Source organism: Chelon labrosus, assembly GCF_963514085.1.
Source record: "Chelon labrosus genome assembly, chromosome: 18".
Lineage (NCBI taxonomy): Eukaryota > Metazoa > Chordata > Actinopteri > Mugiliformes > Mugilidae > Chelon > Chelon labrosus.
The window spans coordinates 17,254,495-17,282,042 of record NC_140351.1 but is presented as its reverse complement, the minus strand read 5'-3'; the positions used below and the strand labels follow the sequence as shown (position 1 = coordinate 17,282,042).

Sequence of the window (27,548 nt, the reverse complement as noted above, 5' to 3'; positions counted from 1 at the left end):
AAAGAATCTGTAAAAATGTATAGAAAATTGTAAATGTAAATATATTACTAGTATGCCAGTAATTTTCCATACAAGCTGATTTTAAACAGCAAAACTAATTCCTCACAATATCTCAGGTGCCGTATTAGTGGAAAATGCAATATACTACACTAGTACACAAACAAGCATATTCAGAGCAGACTACAAAACACTGATTGTTTTCTTATTTGTTCTCATTAATATTAGTATTATTCTACTGGGACACACACAAATTAATGATGCGTTGTGAGGACTTGTTGTTTTCCCCCTAAAGGGAGGCGGATCTTTATAATATGTCAGGTTGAACCATGTTATGGGAACATAATGAGCAATAATTAAAGCACACGCACTCTCTCTCTCACACACACACACACACACACACTAGTCCCAGAAGCTTCTCAATGGATCTAGCTGGTAGGCGGGTCTTAGCTGTTACTGACGGGAATTGCAGCCAATCACCAGCCTGGACCCGCAGGAACCGGAAGCAGTTAAGTTCCCTGTGTTATGTTGATTTCTAGAGAGAAGGAAAAGAAGACTTGACGTTTGGATTAACCTAAGCAGCATTCTCAGTGTTATTGTGTCTGTTTCAAACGTCAAAGGTAAACGATTAATAGGTTGTTGAATTATTCTTCTCGGAGGTGTGTCCTGTAAAAGAAAAGATGTCAAAAGGGACATGCGGATAGGAAGACCCCCCCCCCCCCGTAAAGTTAGCCTGTGCTTAGCTGCCCAGCTAGTTAGCTGCAGTGCTAACTTCAACAAAATCATGCTAACTACACATATATGAATGTGTGTTTAGACATGTCATCAATAAATGCTTTGTATTGTGGTGTCTCGTTTGCTAAATGGGGTAAAAATAACCGTAAATAGCCTTGTTAAGCCCCTGACAGCTGCTGAGTCATTAGCTAGCTAAGGTAACCGGCTAGCTAACTATTGTTGCAACAAAACTGAAGCTGTCAGCCGGATACCTAACTGAAGTTAACCTTCTGACTAATCGTTTAACAGTTATCCACAAAGGCGTTCATGACTCTTTTATTTGGGTGCATAAATTTAACACGGTATACGTAGCAACGAACCATAATGACTGGGCAATCTGTTAGCCGAAGCTAGTTGTTTATAAGTTAGAGCTAAGTAACCAGTCGTCAAGTTTAATTTCAGTATTGCTGTTAGGCATTGGGACTTTTGAGGACATCTGAACTCTTTTTGTTTCATTTTATCTTCTCAGAAATTGGTGGCAGCGTGTGAATCAGTCAATGGGAAAAGTCTAACAATGTTTAGCTTTGAGGGAGATTTCAAGACAAGACCCAAGGTATCACTTGGAGGAGCAAGTAAGAAGGTAAGTATCGCCTGACCTCAAATTAGCGGCAACAATGTGTGTGTTGTTCTTGGAAAAACAAAAAGTCAAAGTCCACATATTTATGCTCCCAAAAGTCCTAAATCATACAAAGGTTTTCTTTTATCTTTATTACTTTTAGGAGGAGAAAGCATCGCTGTTGCACCGCACTCAAGAAGAAAGACGAAAGAGAGAGGTGTGTGGCTTAATGTGAAAGAACAAATAAAAATAAATGAAGTGCTAAATAAAATGTACAATTAAAATTAAGTTTTACAACTTTATCATGTCTAAGATTTATTCTTTTATTGTTTAGGATGAAAGAAAACGCCTGAAGAATGCCATTATCATTCAGTCCTACATTCGTGGCTACCAGGACTTGAAACAACAGGTATGTCTGCTTAGTTTTACACCTTTTTCTCTTTAATAACCTTCAAAGTTGTGCATCTTTCGCCTGTTTTTGAGTAAATCTTTCGAATTAAAGGAAAAGTAAGGACAAAGAATAACTTTTGAATACGTTTTGGTAAAAGCTGTAACTGAACATGATGGGTATTTCTATACTGACTATTTTGAGCCAGATTTAAAGTAAAATATGTGAGATGTATCGCTATATAATCATTGGTGGTTTGTGAACAGTGCTGCTTGTTTGGTGGTCCAGCAAATGTGGTCCAGTGTTTTTGAGGACTTAGCCATCACTTTAATAGGGTTGGGATATTTAGCTTTCGAATTAAGTATTGGGCTTTTGTCTGATGCAGATTTGGGATTGAGACACTACTATTTCAGGAAGGAAGCTGATAAGCATTTATGTCCTTTGTGGAAGATTTTCATTTTGTTTTTTCTGCCTTTGAATACATTACTGATTTACAATCAGTATTCATCAGTCATACTGTTATTTTTTTCGTGTGATGATGCAGTTATGTTTTGCTTCCCTAGTCTTTCAGAGAGTTAAACTCTTTAGTTTTATTTTAAAGTTGGCTCATTTACTTGACCACCACTGATACACATTCATTTCACATGACAATACACTAACTATAGCCTGTTTGTTGGCAAATCACAGATATAGCCCACACATTTTGCTAAGTAGTAGCAGCATCCCATTAACTCATCGTACTGTCTTTGAACAGGTTGACTTATTGAACATATTAACTTGTCATTATCCAAACAAGACAAGTGATGAAATTCTAAATGCTCAATAATTGTATGCACGTTTAATTTTACTGTATATTTTCTTATGACACTAGTCAAACAAATTACTAACAACATGCGTCCTAAACTTTCACTTTCAGTATGCCATTCAGAGGGCTAAATTTGATGCGGGTGTCAGCCAGACACAGGCGGGGGCAGCTCAACACGCCTTGGATGGTCCTACTCTCTGCCTCTTATCAAGACAACTCATATTTTTCTACAGACAGAGTGTGGATGCACATAGATTGGTAAGAATGCAAAATGTTTTTGGTGATTTTCAGTTGAAAGTAAAGTCGAAATGTATGAGGCAAAAACGTTGTGTGTTTATTTTAAAGATATGGTTGTGCCAGAACTTGGTGAAGCACAACAGCCAGTTTGTGAAGCTGTTGGTGGGCCCACAGAAGCAGACATGTATGTTTCAGATCAAGAGGATCTTAGGCTTCTGCTGCAGGTACAGTACTAATACATAAATAGACAGCAAGCTGGCTGGATATTTTAAGAGCCTGAAGTTTCCATTGTCTCACGTGTTGCTGTCTCCTACTCACAGACTCCTGCTAAACTGCACCGACGACAGTTTAAATGTTGCAGTTCCCATGCGCATGCTAGAAATCTTTTCTTCAGAGAGAACCTATCTTCCTGTTATTCCAGATGCTAACTATGTAGCTTCAATACTCGAGCAGATTTTGCACTATATGGTACAGAAAGGTAAGTTAACAGTTTGTGTCGTTGGCTTATTGTACATTTATTCAGATTTTGGATGAAGTAGCATTGATGTTACTGTCACTGCAGTGATCGAGAATATGCATAATTTATATTTTAATTTCAGTATCGCATATACTGATCTTGTTCCACAGTTTACTGTAGCACAGATTGTCAAACAGTAAGTGTTGTACAGGGATGTTGAATGTGTGTCAATATCAGTTTGTCTCAAGTGTTTGAGTACTTTTAAGTGTACATGGGCAGTTCTTTCTGTGACTGGTACCTGAGTGTATACAGTCCTGTGCACAAGTCAGTCTCGAAGCGTTTGCATTTTCCCAGACGTATGACTCATTTCAGTAGCACTGTTTAACATCATTCATACTTGTCAACACAAAGAATCTTGTTTAGTCTTTTTACGTCATCTGGACTCGAATGTTTTGAAACTTAATTAACCAGGAAATGTGTTGCTGCTTGTTGACTTCCTTTTATTTTATTACAAAAATCACTGCAAACAGGACTTCAAATTCTTTTTATGTTCATGTAATTGCATTAGATGTTTTATAAAATGAGTTTTTGATTCTCAATTCCTCTCTGTCCACTTGCCAGGATACTACAGGTCGCTGTATATTCTCGTGAATCACAGACTTCCTTCCAGTCTGGAGTACAGCGATGCTCCCTCTATCCCTCTGGCAAGCACACTGTTGGAGCACATCCTCAAACCTCTGCACTTTACCTACTCCTCCTGCACAATAGGCGCAAGGTACAGCAAAATCAAAGATTACCATTTTAGGTTTTGCTTGGAGACGGACAGAAAGATGGTTGCTTTAAAATGTTCTCCACAAAGTTACCTGCCTATATTAATCTTTTAAACATATTATTAAATAATTAAAAAAAATATTAGCTTTTCATGCTATCAGACAGACATTTTGCCTGCAGGTACACCCAAGACTAAACCTGAGGTGTTCTTTCTTCCCAAATTCACCACAAAAATAGATATTGGTGACAGTATTCCTCAACTGGGCGGTAATTTCACAAGAAAATGAAGAGCTCTTTTTCTGCTGCAAATAACTTAAAGAAGACAAACTCACCAGACACAAAATTAGAGAATTATTTTATTAAATATAAAGAAATCCAGCCTTGTAAAAGTATAAGTAATTGGGACTGTTGGCACAACTCTGCCAAAGTCCTCATGAGCAATGAGCCTTCCTTTGGAGCAGCTGATTGAAAAGTGAATCTCTTCTATTGTGTATGAAAAAAATACAAAAACTGCACAGCAATGTCTAACTTTATAAGATAAGCAGTCACAGAAGGAACACTTTTACATGTCTGTAGTAGGACCTCCTGGTCCATACAGTAAACTGTTGAGAAGATAACTGCTTAATAGCAGGAACGGAAGGCCTTTGTCTGTAGGGAATTCTTTTAAAATCATCCATTAAAACGATCAGACAAACTACAGCAGTTTTTTGTTCCTTCTAGTCAGTGCTGAAGCAGTAATTGCTTCGGAGACCAATTTACAACAAGCCATAAAAGTCTCCCAGACTCGCTTGCTCACTAGAGTGCAGAATATTAGGCTGTTTGCCCTCAGTTTGAGACATGCTTAATAACAAACGACAAGAAGGCTTCTTTTCTTCTTTGAAGAAAAGCAAGGCGGGAGTGAGAGAAACTTGTGTACACACAGATTCTAACAGCTAATTATCTGACTCGGCCCACCAGATGTGTGTGACTGGGCCACACAAAGCAGCTCTGTTTGGAGAGACAATATTGGAGAACTCCCACAGCAGAAAGGCCAGAGTGATGTTAAAATAAACCAGCCTCGTATTTTGAGTTACTTTTTTATTTTTATTTTCAAATCATGTTAACCATTTCATGCAGTGCATTGATATCTGATTTATCTGTTGTCTTACAGGCAGTTTGTATTTGCGGCTTTTACTGAGGAGTTCATCTCTGCGCCATTTACCGAGCAGATTTTTCACTTCTTTATCCCGGCACTGTCCGACTCTCGTTTCTCATTCCCCTTCGAGGCCTTCCTGAGCTCCCTCCAGGCCACGATTGACTCTTCCTCAGCAGCACAGAGTCAGGCACCGTGGCTGTTTTACTTTGTCCTCTCTGTAGGGGAGAACTGCTTAGGTGGGTAGCACGTGAGCTGTACGTTATGTTTCTAATGTATATAGCTTTGTGTGTTAAGGAGACTGATTTATAGAGAGGAAGATAATGTGTAATGTGTACTGTAATGATGTGCTGGCAGGATCATTATCAGAGGAGGGTCTCCTGCTGTACCTTCGGGCTCTGCAGACTCTGCTGCCTCTGCTGCCAGTGTCGGAAAGCAGCAGCAGGCCAGAAATAAACAGTGACTCGGAGGATGACGATGATGCTGGCATTCACCCGTTGCCCATGCAGGTACAATGATCATGTAGATAAGGACTTAAAATATATGTACACGTAAACTGGTCATGGGATTAAAGAAGGTTAGAGCAAAGTTTGTAGGATCGTGGCAGAATTAGTATCTTGATGGTATTAATTCATGAGTTAAAGGTCACTTCTAACTAGGGATGTCCCGATCAGGTTTTTTTGCCCCCGAGTCCGAGTCCGAGTCATTTGATTTTGAGTATCTGCCGATACCGAGTCCCGATCCGATACTTCTACAGTACATTAAAAAAAATGAAGAACAGCGAAGAAACAGATCCAGGATATCCCTGATTTTTTATTTTATCCTTCTATGATATCAACAATCGCGAAATTTCTTTCATCAACTTTAAAATATCTCCACACCGCAGACATATTCGCGCCACTAGCTTGAAGTTGCTGCCGTGTTCTGCTTCCTTTACAGCACGCAGCAAAGTGACGTCATGCCGCATACGTTGTTTCTGTGTTGTTCTGTTCTGACTCTGTACCACCACATAACAGCAAATACTAAGCTGTTATTTTTCCCATTTGTTTTGAAATATTATAGATCTGATAAAAAAAATAATGAGAATAAATATAAATATATATATATATATATATATATATATTCGATCCCTGATCGGTGTGTAACGTCCGATTCCGATCGAGTCTGAAACCACGTGATCGGCCCCGATTTCCGATCACGTGATCGGATCGGGACATCCCTACTTCTAACATGTGTTTTATGCTTTTGTTCGACCTCAATATCAAAATAAATTAAACTTCAGGCATGTGTATGTGCCTGCACAACATATGTCCAGTTCGGATTACGTTATAGTTATAACGTGTTTACATGGACTTCTTCCACTCGACTGAAATTATTCAGATTAGAGATTCCATCTCAGATGTGTATATGGATGCTAAATGAAAAGGAACTGTGGCTTAATGGTTAAGGAAGTGGACTGGTCCCCTCTACAGCATGCAGCCTCCAACCCCTAAGACTGCTCCCCAGGTGCTGGTTGCGTGGCTGCTCACAGTGTGCTCACTATTCTTTTGTCTGTATGGATGTTTTAAATGCTAAGAACAAGTGATTTTATTTGATTTGAAGATGATCTGATAAAATAATGTAACGCATTTACATTCACCATTCATCATAATATAACATGCACAAAGTGGTTGTGCACTTCCCGTGGTGGCAAATAAGCTGGAAATATACCAGAAGAAGAAGCAATTGTCACCTTTTCGTCTATTCCTTTTGAAACTGGATTACCAAATATAATGAATGAATGCTCACTCATAGTCACAGCAATTTCCATTAATTGATCCAAATATGTACTGTCTGTAATTTAATTGATTTGTCCAACAAATACTCTGCTATAATTCACCAAAATACAGAGCAGACGGGACAGGGGTATCCTTTTCATTATGTAAACAAAGCAGTGTTGCGGAGAATGCCGGTCTGCAGCTTCATTGTGAAATATGAATATGCTAGTTGGTCTGCAGCATAGTGTCATATTTATATTGTCCCCAATCAGTTACTTTGCAAGTAAAATAGTGTACTCTTTCAAAATAGGTAAACATACGTACATGCCATCTCACTGATCTTTACCTGGTGGTTCATCCTGAATTTAAGATACTGAACTTGAATAAAAACATTCACAATTCAAGTTTATTTGAATCCTTCATCCTCTCATTTCCTGTCAGTCCTCTAACGTCCTCTGTCTCTGGACTGAGACATAAAATGGGATGAAGTAAAATTTATGTTTTATGCAAATAAGGAATAAATCTGAATAGGAAAATAGGACCACTGTTATTTATTTTTTTATTTTACTCTTGCACATAATTGCTAAGGCCAGCCTTCTAAACAACGTCTGTTTCCTTCTCGGTCAGGACGACAGCCGGATTTCTGTGCAGCTGATAACAGAGGAGTGTGTGCACAAGTTGGACACCAAGCAGCAGACTAATGCCTTGCTCAACCTGGTGTGGCGGGATTCGGCCAGCGAGGAGGTTTTCACCATGATGGCATCCATCTGTCACACTCTCATGGTGCAGCATCGCCTCATGGTGCCAAAAGTCAGGTACAAAGACGCAGTCCAGATTAACACATTACAAAACAACACAAAGCGACGCAGGTGTCTTCCGAATCGAAACATAACCTGAAAATAAATTTAAACGCTTGCAGTTTTTTTATTTCATATCATAACATTTTACACACCTTGTCGATATCAGCTTTGCGTCCCAAGATCTTGTTTACACACCTAACTGATTGAGAGGAAAATTGTGTCTTTATGTGTTTCCGCGCTGTAAGCAGTAATGTAAATAACGGCGGAGTGCGGCAGGCAGGCAGTTATCAGTGGTCCGCACCCACTGGCATTTACAACCGGCAGAGGAAGCAGGGATGTCAGGGAAGCTGTCAGTTCTGGATGAGGGCAATTACCCCTTCTCAGGTTGATTACATTAGGGCTGGGATGTCAGAGGTAGTGTGGGGGTGGTAGATGGTGCATTGACTGACAGGAGGTGATCCGGACTGAGCTTCATGGATGACCAACCTGCTTTGGTTAATTATTAGTGGAGCCAGTTGCTGTCCTTTAATTGTGAGGGTGGAGGGGTGCATGTGTAAGTATTCTAATCACGTTAGCAACTGTACTTTTACTATCTAATTTACAGTCATTACTTTTGAAGCCTCAGCTTACCTCAAACCATACGCATACGGTCTTCGATAATAAAAACGAGGTATGTGTAGCTGCAGTCCAGTTGTCAACTAGTAGTTTCACACAGTTACTTGCACGTGGTTGACCAGAATCTACGAGAATTTCAGCGCATAACTTCGCATTCCTCTTATTTTTTTACGGCTTCCTCCTTCTCCCCGCTTTTACCATAAATCCTGTCCTTCGTCTTCCATCATTATTGGATATCTGTACAAAATAATTAGCTCACTGAGAAAGATTAATCACTGCAGGAGTGGATGGGATAGCTTTACAAGAGGCTAAGGGGAGCAAATTGCATCCCGGCCTTGATTTACTGCTCTTACAGCAAAAAAAGAAAAGAAAGAGAGAGAGATGCCGGCCACTCGTCCAGCATGCTGCCTTTTTAATAAATATGTAAAATGTGAAAAGTGTTTTAATTAGCTGAGACCAAAACTATTATTTGATCGATCTGATTTGCTCTAGAGAGTATCCTCTAATTTCACTTTTAATTGTTTGTGTTGGATATTTGGTGTAATCTCACTTTGATGGTTTGCTTTCCCCCAGCGTAGCACTCGGTTGCTAACGGGCTCGCTCTGATGAAAGTGACCTTCATTTACTTTTGAGCGGTTGCTGTGATTTTTGTGTTGTCCCTAAATAATGATTGTGTTAATACACAAGTCTGCAAAACAAATTTGTACTGAGGTGGAAAATCCTTCGGTCCTTGAGGTATCAACTCTGACTCGAGCCTGACTGTTTATTTTATTTTATTATTATTATTTTTTTTACTGCTGAATGGAGAATCTTTCATTACCGCAAAATGAAATGATCCGGGCATTATTCATCTAGCTGCTCCTCACACACACATACACACATACACACATGTACACGTTACTTTTGATGTCTTGACTTTGTTTATTAGTGGTTCATTCCATGATTGAAATGGGGGTTTGGGTTCTCTCAGGCTGTAAATCAGCGTGTCAGCTGGCATTTAGTGCTTTGTTTCCCATTTCAATCAAACACCCGCATCTCTTGTTATGAGCCCACAGCACTACTCCTCGCTTCTCTCCTGAGCCTTGTTGCACTGACAGATGGTCCGTGCTCGGCACAAACCATTTTTCAAGCCATACTGAGGGTTGTCTGACAGTCTGCTCAGGATGTTCATTTCCATTTTGGGATTTTCTTTAATGGTTTTCGGTAGATTGGATGATGGACAAATGGTGGAGAATATTCATCAAACACAGCATTTCCCTTTTTCATCTGTACCTATTTTTTCCCCTGCTAAATCTGTTGATCTTTATTCCTCTTATGTACTGGGAATACTTGATGCAGGGCTATTAAAGGCAGGCATCCTTATAGGTGTCAGTACTGTCGCTCTTAGACAAGGGCCTATTATATGCAGGGGTACTTTATTTTGCTTTTTAGCTTACTTACCACATTATTGTCACCTGTACTTACCCTCTGTGTGAAAAGCCATACAATTTAGGAGTATGCACAAACACCCACACACTTGAACAAAGAGCACCTTCACACCTTGGTGCCACAGCCCGTTGAGTGTAGAGCGACTTCAGCGAGGTATGCGGGCCCTCCTCGCTGTTATCATGTAATTCGCCGTGAGTGTGGAAGCATGCTGGTGCTGCGGGGTCACAGCGAGGACCAGGCTTCCCCTCCTCCTCCGTCCTCCATTGTCTTGCTCTCCCAGCCATTAAGTTAAATGGTGCTCCAGCAGGAAGCCATAGGGCTGTTTATGACCCGAGCTGGGCACCCTCACCGGCAACTAGTTTACTAATGGAAGGTGCCTCGCCTAAATAAAGCTTAATGGCTCATTTAATCTCCTTTTGGCCCTCACAAGGTTTAAAAGGAGAGAAAGGCCAAGAAAATTCTATGAGGGAAATGTTGGTTAACAGTGTCATTTATTTTTTTCCTCTCCTTTTTGTTTGTGTCCTCTGGTTAACAGCCAAAGTTAACAATCCCAGCATAGCAGACAGATTGGCGGAGAGTAATTTTATTGTCCCTCGCACCGATTGTGTCATTTGATCGAAATACCACTCTAAGTCATGTCGTCTTGTTGATGAGAGCTGTATGCTTAATCAAAACAAATGGTTCAATTTTATGTGTCTCTGTCCGCAGACTTCTGTACAGTTTAGCGTTCAATGCACGTTTCCTGAGGCATATCTGGCACCTGATAACTTCAATGACAACTAAAATGATCACCGGGTGAGCTACTTTGATTATCTTGTATAATATATACACACTCGTATGTGTATCTTTGTTTGCGCAGTTACACAAACTTGTTCTTGTTCACGACATACCTGCTTGTTTGTGCCTTATACTGTCTAACTTTCCGTGTCTGCTCCCTCAGCTCTATGGTGCCGCTGCTTCAGCTGATCTCCCGGGGGTCTCCCATGTCGTTCGAAGACTCCAACCGCATCATTCCCCTCTTCTATCTCTTCAGCTCTCTCTTCAGCCACTCTCTTATCTCCGTGCATGACAGCGAATTTTTTGGACACGAAATGGAAGGTAGTAATCATATGTGTGACGTGAGATGTAACCTTTATTAGTGTTGTGGTTTACATACAGTATTTTTTTAGAGGTTTGTTGATACATGAATACTATTCTATAGAGGCTGCTGGACATTATTTATGCAAGACACACATCACCTTGCAGTTACAAGGTGCATTACAAAATAATACATTGTCATTGTTCGTTTTCAGCAGTCACAGACTGGCTTGCCACAAATGTGAGTAAATGTGAAGATCAATATCTGTGAAAGACAGTGAATACATTCTCCCTCTAAAACAGGTCAGGCACAGTCCTCCATGATGCCCTTCACGCTGTTAGAGCTGGTGACTTTGTCTCGCTGCCTAAGAGATGCTTGTCTGGGTATCATCAAGCTGGCCTATCCTGAGACTAAGACAGAGCACAGAGAGGAGTACATGGCCGCCTTCCGCAGCGTTGGTGTCAAAACGAACACCGCGGTTCAGCAGCGCATCCAGGCCGAGCAGAAGCGCTGGGTGCAGCTCTTCAAGGTAAGATGCATGGTGCTGCCTACACATTACAGCTGGGTGTGCATCAGTTTTTTCTCTTCTTATGTGTGAAATTACACTTCATTCCATCTTTTAAAACATATTTAATTAAGTGAAAATATGGTTAACTTGCGGCTGAGATAAGTTCCATGGATAGTTAGAAGTGTCATTGTCAACAAGACAAGGTGGAATTTGGATTTATTATGTAAAATTGAAATTTTTTCCCCTGGGGTGGGGTGTTTTTCACTTTCTTGTTCTCTTTCAATACATAGTCGGGAAATAATGTAGGAGGTGAGAAACTTGCACTGCACTTAAAACACTCAAACACACAAACACAGACTTGCGAAGTTGACGATTTGAAAATTAAAGTTGGAAGTTCTGAGTAGAAAAAAGATGCACAGAAAGGTTTAACTAGGGGCTGTGACGCGTCAAGCCAATGGTCGTTTTCCAGCGTTGGTGTGTCCCACCCACTGACACTGGTGTTTGCTGTGTGACACTGGTTGGGCCCTGACGCAGGCTTTTCAGACAATTCAGCATGTTGTGGAATCTGTGGTGCAACGAACTGGGAGGGAATAGAAACACAAGTGATGAGACTAAACAAAACGACACGGTCCAAGCAGAGCAGACAGAGGAGTCATCTAGTTTCACATCGTCTCCATTAGGTTAATTAATCGACTGAATTGAACTGAATCACCGTCCTACAACAATGCTAAAATGTGTTGTTCTTTTACATCAATAGCTAAGAGTGTAAACAGTTACATGAAACACATTAGCGTTAGGTGTGATTGTTGCGTAGTCTCCTTGTGCATTGAGGCAGATTAATGCTCGTCTGTGTTAGTGGAAGTCGAGCGTGTATGCATGAACAGGCAAAGACAAGATGGAGCACCTTGGAGGTCACCCATTGCTTATTTACTCTGAGGAAATGAGGCAGAAAACAGCATTAACTTAATTCTCCTCTCTTTCCACCGCCTCTGTTCATTTCTGCCCCTTCCTTCCCTCCTTTCTCTATCAAGAAACAATGCTTAAGAGACGTTGTTCTTGGCTGTTGGAAGGATTGAAAAGTGGCGTTCTGTGAAAGGTGGCAAATACACCAATAGCACGTTGGGAATTTTCATAAAAGATCTGCTCAAAGGCTTCTTGTCAGCTAAAACGACCCATTAAAGAAGTGAGGAGCAGGGAAAATGCATTTTCCAAATTGAACAGTGGGATTTACAGTCGGTTTAACGCTGCTGACCCCTAACACGCTAATGTTTGGTTCGTGTCATCAGCCGTCCCTCCCCATCTTTTATCACCTCCATTGTCGAGCTATCTATTTAATTGAAAGAAGTTAATTGAATGAAAATGATCATCTAAGCTTGTATTAATATTGCTAATGGAACTTTCTTCTTGGCCATGTTTGGAGAACGATGTCACGCCGGAGTTTGGGAAAGGCCCATTAAGGTTTGCACTTAACCCGATGGGCTAATTAAGGAATGCTTATTCATTCCCAGAGTCAGGGGGTAGGTCTGCTCCAAACCCATCGCCACGCGCCTTTTACAGCATTTTGCACTTGCCATTATTGCGGACTCTGGTTGCCTCCTGGTGATTGGCCAAGATTAATGGTCGCTCTATGAAAATGATGTGCTTAAGAAAAGAACTCTTCGATGGAAATAATCTAGCTTGCGCATTATATGAAAATTGACTGACTGTAGCTATTATGGTAGACTTATGACATCTTCATGCAATGACATGCATGAGGTTGCTCAGTAGGTAACTTGCCATAGCAACAGAGGAGCCTATTATGTTGAAGGTTGCTCAAATGCTTTCCCTGGTAACTTTTTACACAAAGAATAGTGGTTCCAATCCTTCACTTATTCGCCCTTATTTGAAAGATATCCCAGTGGAGGCATTAGGTTTTCATCTTCAGTAGTTTAGGGTACACTCTCTTTCTAAAAAGCAGCATTTGAAAGCCTTACGAAGGTTCAGAAAAAAGGAGAAATATCACTGTAAGGCTACAGCCGTGCTGGTACTCGCAGCTCTGTGAACCAAAGCTGCTTTGCCGTTTGCATTCTCTGTCCGATGGCTGATGTCAGCAGACCTCACCAGTAATTAACGGGGCTGGACATTGAGGGAAGGCGCAGGTCGTTTTTCTTTTATACTCCCCGTAAATGGCGCACTAATGGCTAAATTCTCAAATTGCTTTTTTTTTTTCTACTAACAGAAGGCATCAGGTCCTGTTGTACAGCCCTTTATCAGCCTTTTTTCTCGACATGAGAAGTGTTTTGTTTGTAGGGAGACAGTTTCCAGAGTTAACGATGTTAATGTGATGTGTGTACTTGTCCATTTGTTTGAACTACAACCCAGGTCATCACTAACTTGGTGAAGATGGTCAAAGCTCGGGACATCAGGCGACCCTTCTGTCCGGCAGGTCATTGGCTTTCTGAGGAAGTCAACATCCGAGCCGATAAGGTATTCAGCAGTTATCCCAGCTGATTAGTTTTTGTCTTTCTGTTAACTGTGAGATGCGATATTAAGTCGAACTTTAGCATTATTGTGAAATGAAACTCCTATGAATAAAATGTGGAAAACCAAGGATGCACAGTTTCTAAAGCAACACTTTTTACAAGGAAGATGTTTGGAGCTTTGGGATATTAAAGTGCCCGTCTTTCTGATTCTAGACCAAAGGCACTAACAGGAGCTTTATGGTCTTCATCACCTGCCTCTTTTCTCTCCAGGTCACCCAGCTGTATGTCCCATCTGCAAGACATGTGTGGAGAACACGAAGAATGGGTCGTATTGGTCCACTTCAGTCAACACTTGATGGTACTGTAATCTGTTTTGATGAGTTTTTTGTTGACAACCACCTTCTTGTCAAAATGGCCCACTGTGCTTGAAAAACATTAAATTCCTTTCAGAATAACTGAACTTAAGTCTTTTCCCATTGTGTATTTGTGTTACAATCCTGCTCGAGGGTTGCAAACATAAAGTGGGACATCAGATTTAAAAAAAAAAAAAAAAAAAAAAATACATTGAAAACACTGATAGATGGCAAAAATGAGGCCTGGGGAGCATCTGCACCTAAAGAAGGGCGTTTCTAAGGCCTTTTATCCACTCCTTGTCAGGTATGGCTTGTCGAGGTAATTAAGACTGTGCACCAGCCTAACTGGTGCTGCAAGGCCGGTGAGTGTGCAGAGGGGTGTTACAATTTGTCATCAACTAGAACAACTGGAATGCAAGCCTATTATCCACAGTGCTGTATTAAACGTACAACACCGAGCTATGCCATGGCATTTGGCAATGGAGGAAAATTTAGAATCGTATAATGCTTGTGTCAGCGTGATACATGGCCCAAGAAATCATGGTAATTGCTGTCCAAAGTCACCTTCTCTGTGTTTGCTATTCATATTCTATAGAGATGTGCATTGATATTTTGTCCTATAAGAAAAGCTAGGAGTTATTTTATTTGTCTCCTTCTATGGCACAAGACGAGAAGTTGGAGTTTCTGATTGATAAAACTGTAAAGATTTCTTCACTTCAAAGGGAGTGCTGAAACCCTCAGTGAAGTAATTAACCTACCCTGTTTCCAACTTAACCACGTTTTTTCTTCATCGACTCAATTAAGCACTCAGAGGAAAATGCACTGACGCAGGCAGGGATTCATCAGGCTCACTTTGAGCCATCCCCGGTTTCTGTGAAGTATGGTGTGAAAACAAGCTGATAACAATGTGTGTATGATCTACCTAATGCCACTCTGAGGCTGTATGGGATAAATTCAATTAGTGTGAAAGTACCTGATGAACTCAGCCACATCTGGTCCATGTGTTTGTCTGGCCTTTTCTCATTTCCTTAAATGGACAGCCCCCTGGCTGATGAATGAGCCACGTATTGACCACTCCGAGGCCATATTTCTCCCCAAAGATGGAAACCTGATGGGAAAATGCAGATCAGATTGACTAATTGAGCAGAATAATTGAGCTGCAGTGAAAGCAACAGTGGAGGGTGAAAAGCGGTTTAGCTATTGTGGCATTTTTGTGTTTGCTATGTAGTCCATACCCTCAGTTTAATACAAAACAAACGTCAGCTTGATGGATAAAGTCCAGCAGTTAACAGCTGGGTTAATTAAAAGTGTGTAATTAAAAGGCTGTAGGATGGAAATGTCTGTAATGGTTGCCCTGTAAACAGTGGACTGATTCTTAATCACAGTGAGGAATGATAATGTTACACACAGAGGCTTAGGCTAAGCTCACTGAGCTGTGAAACGGTACCAGAGTCGGCTCTATTTGCCTGTAGCCAACTCTGACACCCCGTGACTCTGAACACGTCATCACATAATTAAGATGAAGACGTAACTCTGAGTATTTTCAGCAATTCTTAAATCTTGTTTTAATCATTATTAAAAATGTATAATGTAAAACAAATGTCAACATTTTAAACTTAAGTTCTGATGGCTGTTTTGATCAAGTTGAGACGTTTGCAAGTTCAGTGTTCACTGCTGCATGCGTGGCTTCAGCTTTTTTAATATTTGCATCCATCTGATCCATTCTGAGACTCAATCCATACCACCCAGTCTGCAAAACCTATGCTTCGAATCAGCTACTTGAACCTGACCTACGACCTCCATTTTCACTTCCTTCCCTTCGTCCTACATTTCCCTAGCAGTTAGTAAATATAATTTTAGTTTATCCATGTAGAGTTTTTTTTTTTTTTTTCTTACAATGAACCACAAACAGATCCATTTTAAGTTACATCACCTTGAATAATGTTTATCTATAGCAGCTGATTTCCTCAGATACACTCTCGGGTTACACCATACGCACAAAACTCATATCTCCGCAAAAGTAATATCTTCTAACGGTGACTTGGTTCTGGGGCATATTTTAGCAGCACAGGCGCTACTGAATGATCATAGAAGTATTAAGAAAACAGTGACAGCACTCTGTCGCTATGATCCTCTTTCCTTTCTGTGACTGCACTTTGATCATGAAGATGACACTATTCTAAGACGACAATGTTGTATAGATTCAACTATTTATATTATATTGTTGAGAGAATATCATAGATCAATGACAAAACTCACTGAAGAACCAAGACTGGTGTGAGTCCAAGAGACGGGGCAAAGAGAAGGTGGACTATTAATCTCAGACCAGACTGTTGCATGCTGCTTTGTCACATGATATTTTCTAATAAGCTGATTTGAATCTGCTCGATGTTTTGGATCAACTTGCCCATTGTCAAGCATCACCAGTGTGACATGAGTATCTAGGACGTTTGGACTTTTAAGTTACAGTATTATAGCACAGAAATCATCAAAAGGACACGGGTTAAGCATTTTGTATGTAACTTTTATGATTGTTTATATTGTTTATGCTGCTGCAATCAGACTTTTCAGAATAATTTTAGTCCGAAAATGTGTTTCTGGGTGTAGATGAAGAAAATATGTTTGATTGTACCAAATAATCGAACGTTAAAATCCTCTACGTCGTGTGTCTTTGTGCAGTTGGTTCAGAGCCTCCGCAGCTGTCTGTGTCCGAAGAGAGACACCTGGCCATCCTCACAGAGCTCCCCTTTGTAGTTCCCTTCGAGGAGCGAGTGAAGGTACGACACTGATCTCTCACACTCGACAGCAACATGATGCATTTTGTGTATTTTATCTAAGGATCTTCCTGGTATGACAGTGTCATTTCAATATGTTTTGTATATATTGCATGCATACATAAACAGGTTAATCCATTATGCAATCGCAGACCTATCAAAAAGATAAGATGATCAAGAGTGACATACACCGTACATGCAGTCAAAAGATTTTATAAAAGATTTGTCCCTTACCCTGCTCCTGTATTTACATGTGTCCTGTAGATCTTCCAGAGATTAATCTACGCTGACAAACGGGACGTGCAGGGAGATGGGCCGTTCCCTGATGGCATCAATGTCACTATCAGACGCAACTACATCTATGAAGACGCCTACGATAAGCTCTCTCCAGAAAACGGTATGTCTTGCGCTTCACGTCCAATTAAAGAACAGCTTTATGTGTGAATTATTTGTTGTGTTTAACGTGATGTCGGCACTTTTTATGTCATGTTGCGTGAAAAGACAGCAGTGTTATGTACTGTATTTATTTCAAGCTAAATACCACAAACATGCCCCTCCTGAAACTCTTGTTATGCTCTATAAAATCTCAATATTGAGGTTCAAGGTTCTGGTTAGCATTAAAGATGAAGGTTTGCCCTCTCCCCCTTGCAGAGTATTGAATTTCGGCAAAGAATAATTGTGGTTCCGATTATTATAATGGATCACATAAAAGCGGAATCAATTATTTTAAGTCACCTCCTTTGTGTTTGAATTTGAAAGGGTACTTCAGTGGGGGCAATCTGATTAAAAAGAGTAGTAGGAGACCTGAGCTGAAGACATGATCTATGTCATTTATGTGTCTATAAGTTATAGCTGCCTTGATTTATCACTGTACATTAATTATTCTGAAAGATGACCTCTTTGAGAATTTGTTTTGAAATATTCAGCAGGTCAAGAAAGTGCTTTCTTGCAAAATACGTTGGTTAGGAAAAAACAGCACAATGTCATCTGGGAATTCAGTTTTTTATTTTTTGAGAGTTTTGTGATTTATTTACATCTTGTAAGAAAAAGTTAATATAGTTAATACACTAATAATAACAAGTAAAAACATGTTATTATTTTGCTGACTTATGGAATTAGACAAATAAGTAACACTGAAGCAGTGTTGGTAAAAAGAAAACTGAGAACAACCTGAATTACAACAAACCATGTAGATATTGTTAAAAAAAAACAACTAGTGGATCGCTCCACAGAGTTACTCAGAAATTTAACCTGGAGAGTTTTACAAACAAAAGGTAAACTTAAACAAAAGCACCTGGAAACACAGATAATAAAAACCTAAACTTTGACCCACCAGTCAATTCAAGATCAAGTAGATGTCCTGCTTAGATGAAAAACTTAAGAAGTAAGAAGAAAAATATTTGAAGTAGTTATAGCTCAACCAGGCTGGTGATTGGACGCTCCATAGACTGAGGTTTGATTCCAGCCTGTAGTCTTTACTGTGAGTTGTCCCCTTCCTCTCACCCCATTAATTCCCGTCTCTCTCCACTAGTACTCAAGCCAACGTAGGTTATTGATCCTTTTTAAGTAAAGAATGTGTAAATAATTTTATATGATCCTGGATACCATGGCTGGCTATTACGAGGTAGAAAATAAGATGGACATAAAAAGGTCAGTAAATAACCCAATCCACATGATCACACAAAGATGTGCAAGAGGCTCGTTGTCCTTTCTTGGTAGATGGACCAAGGTAAAACTACTAATTTAATGAAAACAGTTAAACACATGCATTTATTTATCCTAAATATAAAAATATAATTGTCATATACAAGTGTGTACCCTCTCAAGTAAGTTGCTTTAATGAGTCAAAAGCAGCTGCTGTTGTTAAATTGTAATGTTAACCCTATTAACTTCAGGGAAGAAAATAGGTTTATGACCATTATCAAGTGGGAACATAACCATCACCTCTCAACAGAAGATCATGTCGGTTTGTCTGAACTAATTTTCCCACTGACTGTAAAATGAATAAAACTCACAGAGGATCTGGAGGAGGCTGTTGGTGACATTTATGGAGTGAAGATAAATTGTGTTTATTGTGACCATGAACATTATTGGACAACGTCTTGAACACCTTTTTGAATTCCTCCTCACGTCCTGTGTCCTTAACAACAGAACCGGACCTGAAGAAAAGAATTAGAGTCCATCTGCTGAACGCTCACGGTCTGGATGAGGCGGGCATTGACGGTGGTGGTATCTTTCGTGAGTTCCTCAATGAACTCCTCAAGTCGGGCTTCAACCCCAACCAGGGCTTCTTCAAGACGACCAATGAGGGCCTGTTGTACCCCAGCCCCACTGCAGAGATGCTGGTGGGCGACTCCTTCACAAGACACTACTACTTCCTGGGCAGGATCCTCGGAAAGGTGAGCCTCCGAAGTTGTCCTTATATAAACCTGAAGTGTGTCTGAAGATAAAAAGTATCCTCTCTTTAAATGAAAGTATAAGGCTTGCTTTGGCATTTGCTCCAGCAGCTGGCAGCGTTCTGAGAAGCTGCCATCATTTCTTTCTTAAAAAGATTTCAGGGTTGGGGTTAGAACTTGAACCTGGCACCCATGCAAGCTTTAGTTTCGTTAATTAGCCCTGTGCGTAATTTGTTGACGGCGTTGTTTTTCTGACCTTTCTTTCCTGCGATGGCACTATTTATTAGAGCCTAATGTTTCTAAATCATCCTTAATGCACGTGGTAGTGATTGTTTGTCAAGATGCCCTCCTCGTGGGGGGGGGGCTATCATCTCAACCTGGAGAAGAATTACCTCATGACAAGCGGCCGCCTCTCAATTAGGGCTTCCATTAGCCGATGATTCCTACCTCTTGTTTGTGTAGTGATTGCATTTGGCTGGCACTAAATCAGCGGGCCCTCAGAGACAGGACATAAATAAGCGTTCAAAGCATGTGGTAATAGCATTTTGATCTGTTTTACAGTCAGGAACATCCAGGTCTCTTCTCTCTTGCTCGGCCCTAGATGGTCCGGTCCACTTATCAGAGCATCGTAACTCCTCCTCCTCCTCCTGTTCCTCTTCTCCTCTGTATTCTATGCAAGTAGGAAATGATCAATCAGCAGCTACAAGCTCCCCGCCCCTACAATATTGTGCTCTCCATAGCTAATGGTTCAGGCAATTAGGTGGGGGGGAAATTAATTTGAATTTGACTTTCAATTAACCCTACCTTAAGTCCTTCTTTCTCCATAAAAATGGACGTTTGAGTGGCCATTTAAGAGGCGTATTGATATTTGTTTAGTGCCGTTATTGCCTGGATAAAAGGCAACCGTTTATATAGATTGGGATTGCATCACCACTGCTGCAGTGTGCACAGTGCACATTGCGGCTCAAAGGACACAGGAGATTAATATTGTTAATTAATGTCCGAGGCGTGCCATTGTTGTGGAGGTGATGTATTACAGGCAGGAGTGGCTTGTCTGGGGTACTCACTGAAATGGGATTGAACATCAGAATAGAGGCCGGTCATCATCCTTCTTCCTCACTTGTCCACCATGCTGACAGGCTGAAAGATTTAAGCCACAAATGGGGAAACATGAAAACAGGTTCCTTTGCGTCTGTGGTTCCAATCGTTCGACTTAAGGATTGAAAAGTTAATTTTATCATGATGGAAGCGTTTGCCGCAAAATAATGTTTCTCATTATGTGGTACGACTTGTGAGAGATGCTCTCTGTGCTTCATTTGTCTCTCATTAGCTTCATCAGCGGCGGCCTTTTCACTTCATAAACTGTAAGGGTGAGGACTCATTGATCCTCCTTAGTTTCTAAAACCAGACTTCTACCGAGAACTCCTGCAGCTGATAGCCCCCTTTGGAGGCGTGTGAAGTCTGCACCCCTGATTGATAGAGATGCGTTTGAAAGGCATTATAATTTTATTGATTCTTAATGTTGTAAATTAAGGAATTTATTTGGCAGCTAACAGAATGCACCTGCAATGTTGTTGGCATTTATTCCACCTGATGGTGCCGCGATCTGCTTTAATTGCGTTGCCACTGCACTCACTTATATTAAAAGGCCCAGGCCATAATAATTAATTCTTTCCAGCCCAAGTCATTTTGGCACAATTTCTGGCAATAAACGCCCATAAATAAAGTAAGTGGCACTGAAAAAATAAGGCTACAGGTTTTTTCCATATACTTATTGCTGCCTCTTCCCGGCACAAGTGTTATTGATAGGTTTCAAGGGGCCACGCGGCGCATATGGTCTGAAACGAGCGCCGGCCACGGGAGAAATACTAAGTGGATTATTTTGCATAAAAAATAGACAATGTTTGAAGTTGCGCAATTAACCTGTGTTTAGAAAATAGCCGTGATTTATGCGTGCGTGTGTGTTTAAGATGCATGCATTATGGAAATCCTCTAGATTTATAATCCATTTAGCTGATGCGGTCAGGGTTTTTAGCGCTATCATTTATAAAGACCTGTATATTTTAATGCCTTCAGTGGGCTCTTTTTCTGACTATTCCAGTACATTAGCTTTGGGTTTTATGAGTCACCTGCCCGGCTGTGGTTCTTAATGGCATTTAAGGTCAAGGTGAGAACTGGCATTTATAAAGTTTGAGTCCAGTGAAGCAGAGGCGCGTGGTGCGATCAGATCTTATCGACTAGATCTTTGATACGAGAGTAGCAGGCAAATGTAACGTCCTATCTCGTGTAAGTGTATCGAATCACGTTGTTTTATTGAGGTAATTTTTTTTTTTTCACAGGCTTTGTATGAGAACATGCTAGTGGAGTTGCCCTTTGCCAGCTTCTTCCTCTCCAAACTTCTGGGAACCAGCGCAGATGTGGACATCCACCACTTGGCCTCGCTTGACCCAGAGATGTATCGCAACCTCCTCTTCCTCAAGAGCTATGAAGGAGACGTGGAGGAGCTGGGCCTCAACTTCACCGTGGTCAACAACGATCTGGGAGAAGCTCAGGTGACTGGGGGTTGGGCACAGGGTGGGATTGAGCTGGATGAATGATTCATGTGTGCTTATTTTCCATCTCTGTTTCTATCCTGGTCAATACCTCACGATTGGCCGTCCTTCCTTCCTCCTGTTTGGTTTCTCTTTGTCCCGTTAATAATTCATTTCCTTCATGATGGTACCACTTTTCAGCTCTGAGAGAGATAAAGCACGTCGCCACTGTCGCCCTAAGCCCCGTTGCAGTGCAGGGAACACAGCAGCTCTGTTGACCGTTCCACCTGCCTTTTCCCCAGAAATTATCTCAGAACACGCCTGACAGAAGCAACTAGCTGCTCTTAAGCACGCCCCCTCCAAAGCTCAAGGCTGCGGAGACGAGCCACCACCACCACTCTGAGTCACCTGGGCCCAGACCTGCACTCTACACGGAGCCCCTGTTTGCTCAGGGCCTTAACGCGTCTTATTAGCTCTTCTCAAACAACACCTGAAATGGCTGAGTTACAATGTAGCCCTCCTGGTCGCAAATAGGGCATCGCAAACACGATAGGGAAAACAATTTGTGAAAGATTAGGCACACACCCGGGAGCAGTCTGCCCTGCATTTGCCCTCGTGAGATAGCCAAAGCAAGCAAGATAACAACAGTAATTCTCTTACATTAGCACATAATCAGAATCCACTGTGAGTGAGAAAAAGGCAGAAAATTATTACCTGTCAGTGAGGCCACATTCAGCATGGGCGAAATAACAGAAACACCACGCGTTATAGTACAATCTAATTCACTATCACTGCAGTGAATACCTTTGTGAAGCTTATCGATCAGTTTTTGTTGAGACTGCGTCAGAGAGGTGCTGATTCATGTCTGCTGCAGTTTTTGACATAGTTTGTATTGTTGCTAAACAAATATCCTGTTAAATGTTTATCAGTCAGTTTTTGTGACACTCTACGTGTGACTCATTGTTGATGCAGTGTTCCTGCTTCGCATGTCCCAAGGGGATTTTTGGGAAAACCTTTATTTTCCCATATTAGTTCAGAAAGGTACTTTGTTTTCAATGGCCAAAAATCTATCTTTAGAACTTAAATCCAGTGTGCAGATAGTCCTGATTTATTTCCAATATGTTTAACTTGTCCCATTGTGCAGTGTTAAAATAAAATTTGTAGTTTATGTCGCAGAAATTCCGGGAAATAACCGATTAGTCATTTTTACATTTGTTAGATGTTTGTTGTTGATCTAAAAAAAATAAAAAATCTAAATGTTAGATATCACATTTCTACAAATAATGCTGGGGTCAGACTCCAGCAGATTCTGACTGATTTATCCCCACACTGACCACTCCTCACGATCAGCACAAAAAGTTATAGCAAGGTCTTTGTCGCCTTTTGGTTTGATTGGCAAACCAGCTGGCAGGTACATTAACGCCATCTACCAGCTGGAGTGTGGATCAGTAGATTTACAGCGAGTGGTTGCACAGCAATCTTCTGTTAGCCCTGTCCTGGCACAGTATTTTATATAATATCATTCACCAGTGTGATTAGCGTAATAAATATCTGTAAAGTTGCTGCTTAAGTGTGAGGTACAACTGGACGCCAGTCGGACAGGATTTTAAAAATCTGAGAAGTCTGAGCTCAGCTTAAGTTAATTTATATGTTAAGATACATATATGAAACCCGCACTGGAGAAAGATGATCATTTTATTTTGTCCTCCTGTCGGTGCTATGATATCATCATACATCCAGCCTTATGAACAGAGATGAGCACATCTTATCAAGTGCTAACTGCTCTAAAGCTAATGAAAAGCGAGCCCTTGGCCAAATTGTATTGGACCAGATGTTCAGTGGACATGCTATATTTAGAAACACTGAACTGCACTCAGCTGGGCAGAGAGCCTCACCTTTAATCAGAGTGTGATTGGAAAACATTTTAAATAACTTTCTGTGATTGAATTAAATCCACCTGGCACAATTAAACCACTCACATTGTTTCTTGGTCATCTGGCACCTGAAGCAGGAGCCAGTGATATGCATAATGAATATGGCAACCAAAACCACACAATACATCAAATTTAAACAAAAATAATTGAATATGAAAATAGAATTGGTTAAAAGCCTTGTGCCTTTTTGATCCAGGTGGTTGAGCTGAAGCTAGGAGGCAAAGATATTCCCGTGACCACAGCAAACCGGATAGCCTACATCCATCTGGTGGCCGACTACAGGCTGAACAAGCAGATCAGGCCTCACTGTCTGGCCTTCAGACAGGGTCTGGCCAACGTGGTCAACCTCGAGTGGTTGCGCATGTTTGACCAGCAGGAGATCCAGGTATTCTGCACATGACGTGCCAAAGTAAGACTTGCAGCATTTTTATAACTCACAGAAACTAAAATCTGCTGTTTCCATGATGTTGATAGGTTCTGATATCTGGGGCTCATGTGCCAATTTGTCTTGATGATCTAAAAAACTTCACAAACTATTCAGGTAGGTGCTGCTACATCTATTTAAATTAATAAATACACACTGACGTGTCTAGTTAGGAGTCTCCTCAGTTCAGGTAGCTATAATAAAGATATTTTTCATTATGTACGAGTGCAAATTAATGAAATCTTTTTCATCATTATCATCTCCCTTTAGGCGGGTACTCAGCCACTCACCCTGTGATCCAGATCTTTTGGGAGGTGGTCGAAGGATTCACAGACGAGGAAAAGCGCAAGCTGCTGAGGTTCGTCACCAGCTGTTCCAGACCTCCGCTGCTGGGCTTCAAGGTGAGGGTTTGACTCGACGTGAACTTTTCCCCTTCATCCAGCCTTTCTCCTCCACTCTCCCCATACATACTCTGCAGACTTTGCATACTACCGGTATTCGCCATTATCAGCAGGTTTTCCGAGCTCAACAGAAGGGAGTGTCTCCTCTTAATGGGCTTGTAATGAAAATACCCAGAGTGATAACGGCGCTCAAAATGATCATTTTCAAATTATGTGGCGATAAGACCAGGGCAGTGCAGTGGAGTGAACTGTTATCTCCACGTCTACTGTTGTTTTATAGTTCATGACCTTCCTCTGTTGAAGAACTCTGTCTGCAGCTCCGTGTTTGTGGGTTTGGCTGCAGACCTTGGCTGGACAAATATTGTCATTCTGAACTTGGTAGCAAGTTGAACTTTTCAACTTTTTCCTTTTGTGGAACATGGCAGAAAGATGTTAGATGAATATACACAGAAACTATACCCATCTACTTCGGAACACTGATTCAACAGGGTTGAATTATTATAGCTAACCTATTTCTGAAACGATTCACTAATTGGAAACTGTTTCACTTTCTCACTGTCTTGATTTGTGGGATACTTAAGTAGTTTGAGATAGGAGAAAAAGCAGAGAGCATTACTCGAGGCCGTACTTCATCATACTTTGTCTATCCAAAAGCTGTAATCGTGATCTGATTGGTTTGGTTACTGTCATTAGTTAAGAAATCTTTATTGATATTCTGCAGTAGAAAGAGGGAAGAACACTCCCCTTAAATTGTGTCAAAGTGCCTTCTCTCTAAATTTGACTTTGGCCAGTGGGTGGATACTCTGCCCCTCCCACCTTGTCTTCTCCCCGGCCTGGAAAGGGAGGTAATTCGCGTGGGATCGGCCCCTGACCCGGCCCTCGGCTCGAGCCAGCTAAACCTTAATTAGCTGTCTTGAAACGGCCCAGGATTCATTAGAGGAGAAATAGCTCTGTCAGGAGAAACCATTTAAAAAAGATGATGGAAACTCTCTTTTTTTCCAGAATGATAGCCGTGGTAATGACACTTTCTCAATAAGCAACGATAGTTTAATACGGTAATTGTCAGAAAAATGGGGTCATTATGGCTAAGCCCCCGAAGAGCCATTTAATCGGGCGAGTATGGCCGCTGAGCCGTATAGGCTAACTTTAAATAGCAGGATGAAATCAGGGCGGAGCAGCTTGTGCGTCCGCCAGGCATGTGATGGAAACGCTTGGTGTCACAGTCTGCAGATGAGGTGGCCTCATCAGTAGGAGGCTAGATTTAAAAAATGCCAGATAGACAACATGAAATGACCATTCCTCCAACGTCTCATCCAAAGGTCAAACTGTGGGCCTTTTTCCCACTCAGTACCTTTCAAGCACTAAGCTGATTTCCTAAATTTATTCTTCCACTGTATTAGCTTTACACTTAATGTCTCTCTTTTAACATTTATCCCCTTGTGGAATTTGACATTTATTGCTTAATCTGAATTGGTTTGGAAATTGTGATCATTAGTGCCACGTGTTGAGTCACCTCTCATTATTCACCTGTCTTCAAGATGTTCAATTTTCTCTCTGTGATTGCTGCCAATATGTCAAGTGCTAATCATGAGCTTATATGTGTGAACAGGAGCTTTACCCGGCCTTCTGCATTCACAACGGAGGCACCGACCTGGAGCGCCTGCCTACCGCCAGCACCTGCATGAACCTGCTCAAGCTCCCCGAGTTCTGCGACCAGCACCTGATGAGGAACAAGCTGCTGTACGCCATCGAGTCCTCCGCCGGCTTCGAGCTGAGTTGAGCAGGGCGAATGCTCCTCTGTCTCTGCATCCACAGACTTGACGCCGCAGAAGTGGCTTCGGAGTTAAAGACTTAAAGATAGAGGAGGGAAAACGAATGATGCACTGACCTGCCTGGTTTATTGTGTGCTTCTTTGTGTATACGTGTGTGTGTGTGTGCGTGCCAAGCCGAGGATGAGGAAACACTCACCCGCAGACTGAAAAAAAAGGGGTGCAAGGGTGAAGTTGGGTAGGAAGCCGTTTTTTTTATCCTTGTCGCTTTTAAGTAATTTAAATGTTTAATCAATTGTCAGAACACTTCAGAAGTACAAACAATACAATTGAATTTTGAAGTACCATGTGCTGAAATAAAAACAAGATTAGCATCTGCTCTTGTGTAATCTGGCATGAATGGACGGTTATTTTTTTTCACCAAAGATTACGTGGCATCATGTAAAGAAAAGGCAATATACCAACAAGAGGAAAGACAGTAGGACTCTAAAGCCACCTTGTGGTGTGCCAAAGGCTGCGGAGGCGGAGGAGCTTTTGTGTACAGCCATCGTGTATTTTCACGTAGAGGTCATTGAAACTCCATTTTTTTTGCCGTTTCTCAAATTAGTATTATTACTAGTATTAACTGTCATGACCGATAACCATACCTTAAATGTGCACACGCCATCTGAAGCGTAGAAATGAGTTATATTGCTGGTTTAAATCTGGGGAAAGGATTATATGATTATGGTTTTGTGAATATGTATATGTTTACAACTGCTCTTCTATTATTCATTTATTCTGTATTTGTACAGGTTTGTTTTTCTTTCCTTTTGTGTGATGACTGGAGGCTCTCCGTTTCCGTGAACAATCTCTTCCCTGGTCAGCACCTGAAAGTTTGCTCTTTGGGAGCAACAACTTTTGTCACGTTGATAAGGCTCGCAAATCATCAGTGTACCAACAGGGTGGGAAAAAAAAAGTGTATGGAAATGAATAAACACACTTTTCTTTTTGCATTTTCCTTCCTTAAGTCTCCTCATTTTCTTGTTGCTTGTAATTTACAGTAATGACCGAGACATAAAACAGTGCTTTGTGGGAAAATCTCCTCCTGGGTTTTATGGCCTCTGACATATAATTAAAGAAACATCCAGTTAAGAAACACTGAGCAGAACTATTCTGGCCTTGAGATGCATTATCGGGCCGAGCACAAATTAAGATTGTG

At 41.1% G+C, this 27,548-nt stretch overlaps 1 protein-coding gene across 2 annotated transcripts; it reads left to right on the top strand.

Annotated features, from left to right (window-relative positions):
• The first annotated feature begins 145 nt into the window (after positions 1-145).
• On the top strand, positions 146-27,347 carry ube3c (ubiquitin protein ligase E3C). Of its 2 annotated transcripts, XM_084565998.1 has the most exons (24): positions 146-617; positions 1,241-1,351; positions 1,491-1,544; positions 1,662-1,736; positions 2,632-2,778; positions 2,866-2,981; positions 3,078-3,235; positions 3,836-3,989; positions 5,136-5,356; positions 5,475-5,626; positions 7,502-7,689; positions 10,426-10,512; positions 10,658-10,815; positions 11,098-11,324; positions 13,665-13,769; positions 14,036-14,123; positions 16,798-16,895; positions 17,157-17,289; positions 19,044-19,291; positions 21,628-21,840; positions 23,950-24,138; positions 24,228-24,294; positions 24,448-24,578; positions 26,188-27,347. In XM_084565998.1, the coding sequence occupies exons 2-24, from the start codon at positions 1,286-1,288 to the stop codon at positions 26,356-26,358; spliced, it is 3,246 nt and encodes a 1,081-aa protein (XP_084422124.1). In that variant the 5' UTR covers positions 146-617; positions 1,241-1,285; the 3' UTR covers positions 26,359-27,347. The 2 variants fall into 2 exon arrangements, with proteins under 2 accessions (XP_084422124.1, XP_084422125.1); XM_084565999.1 differs by lacking the exon at positions 146-617 and having other exon boundaries at positions 1,110-1,351.
• Positions 27,348-27,548: the final 201 nt, after the last annotated feature.

Bases quoted from the DNA above. Each gene is read 5' to 3' on its own strand.
- ube3c (XM_084565998.1), top strand. From the start codon at position 1,286: ATGTTTAGCTTTGAGGGAGATTTCAAGACAAGACCCAAGGTATCACTT. The intron at 10,513-10,657 runs GTGAGCTACTTT...CTGCTCCCTCAG, and splicing joins ACAACTAAAATGATCACCGG to CTCTATGGTGCCGCTGCTTC. The intron at 16,896-17,156 runs GTACGACACTGA...TGTGTCCTGTAG, and splicing joins CCTTCGAGGAGCGAGTGAAG to ATCTTCCAGAGATTAATCTA.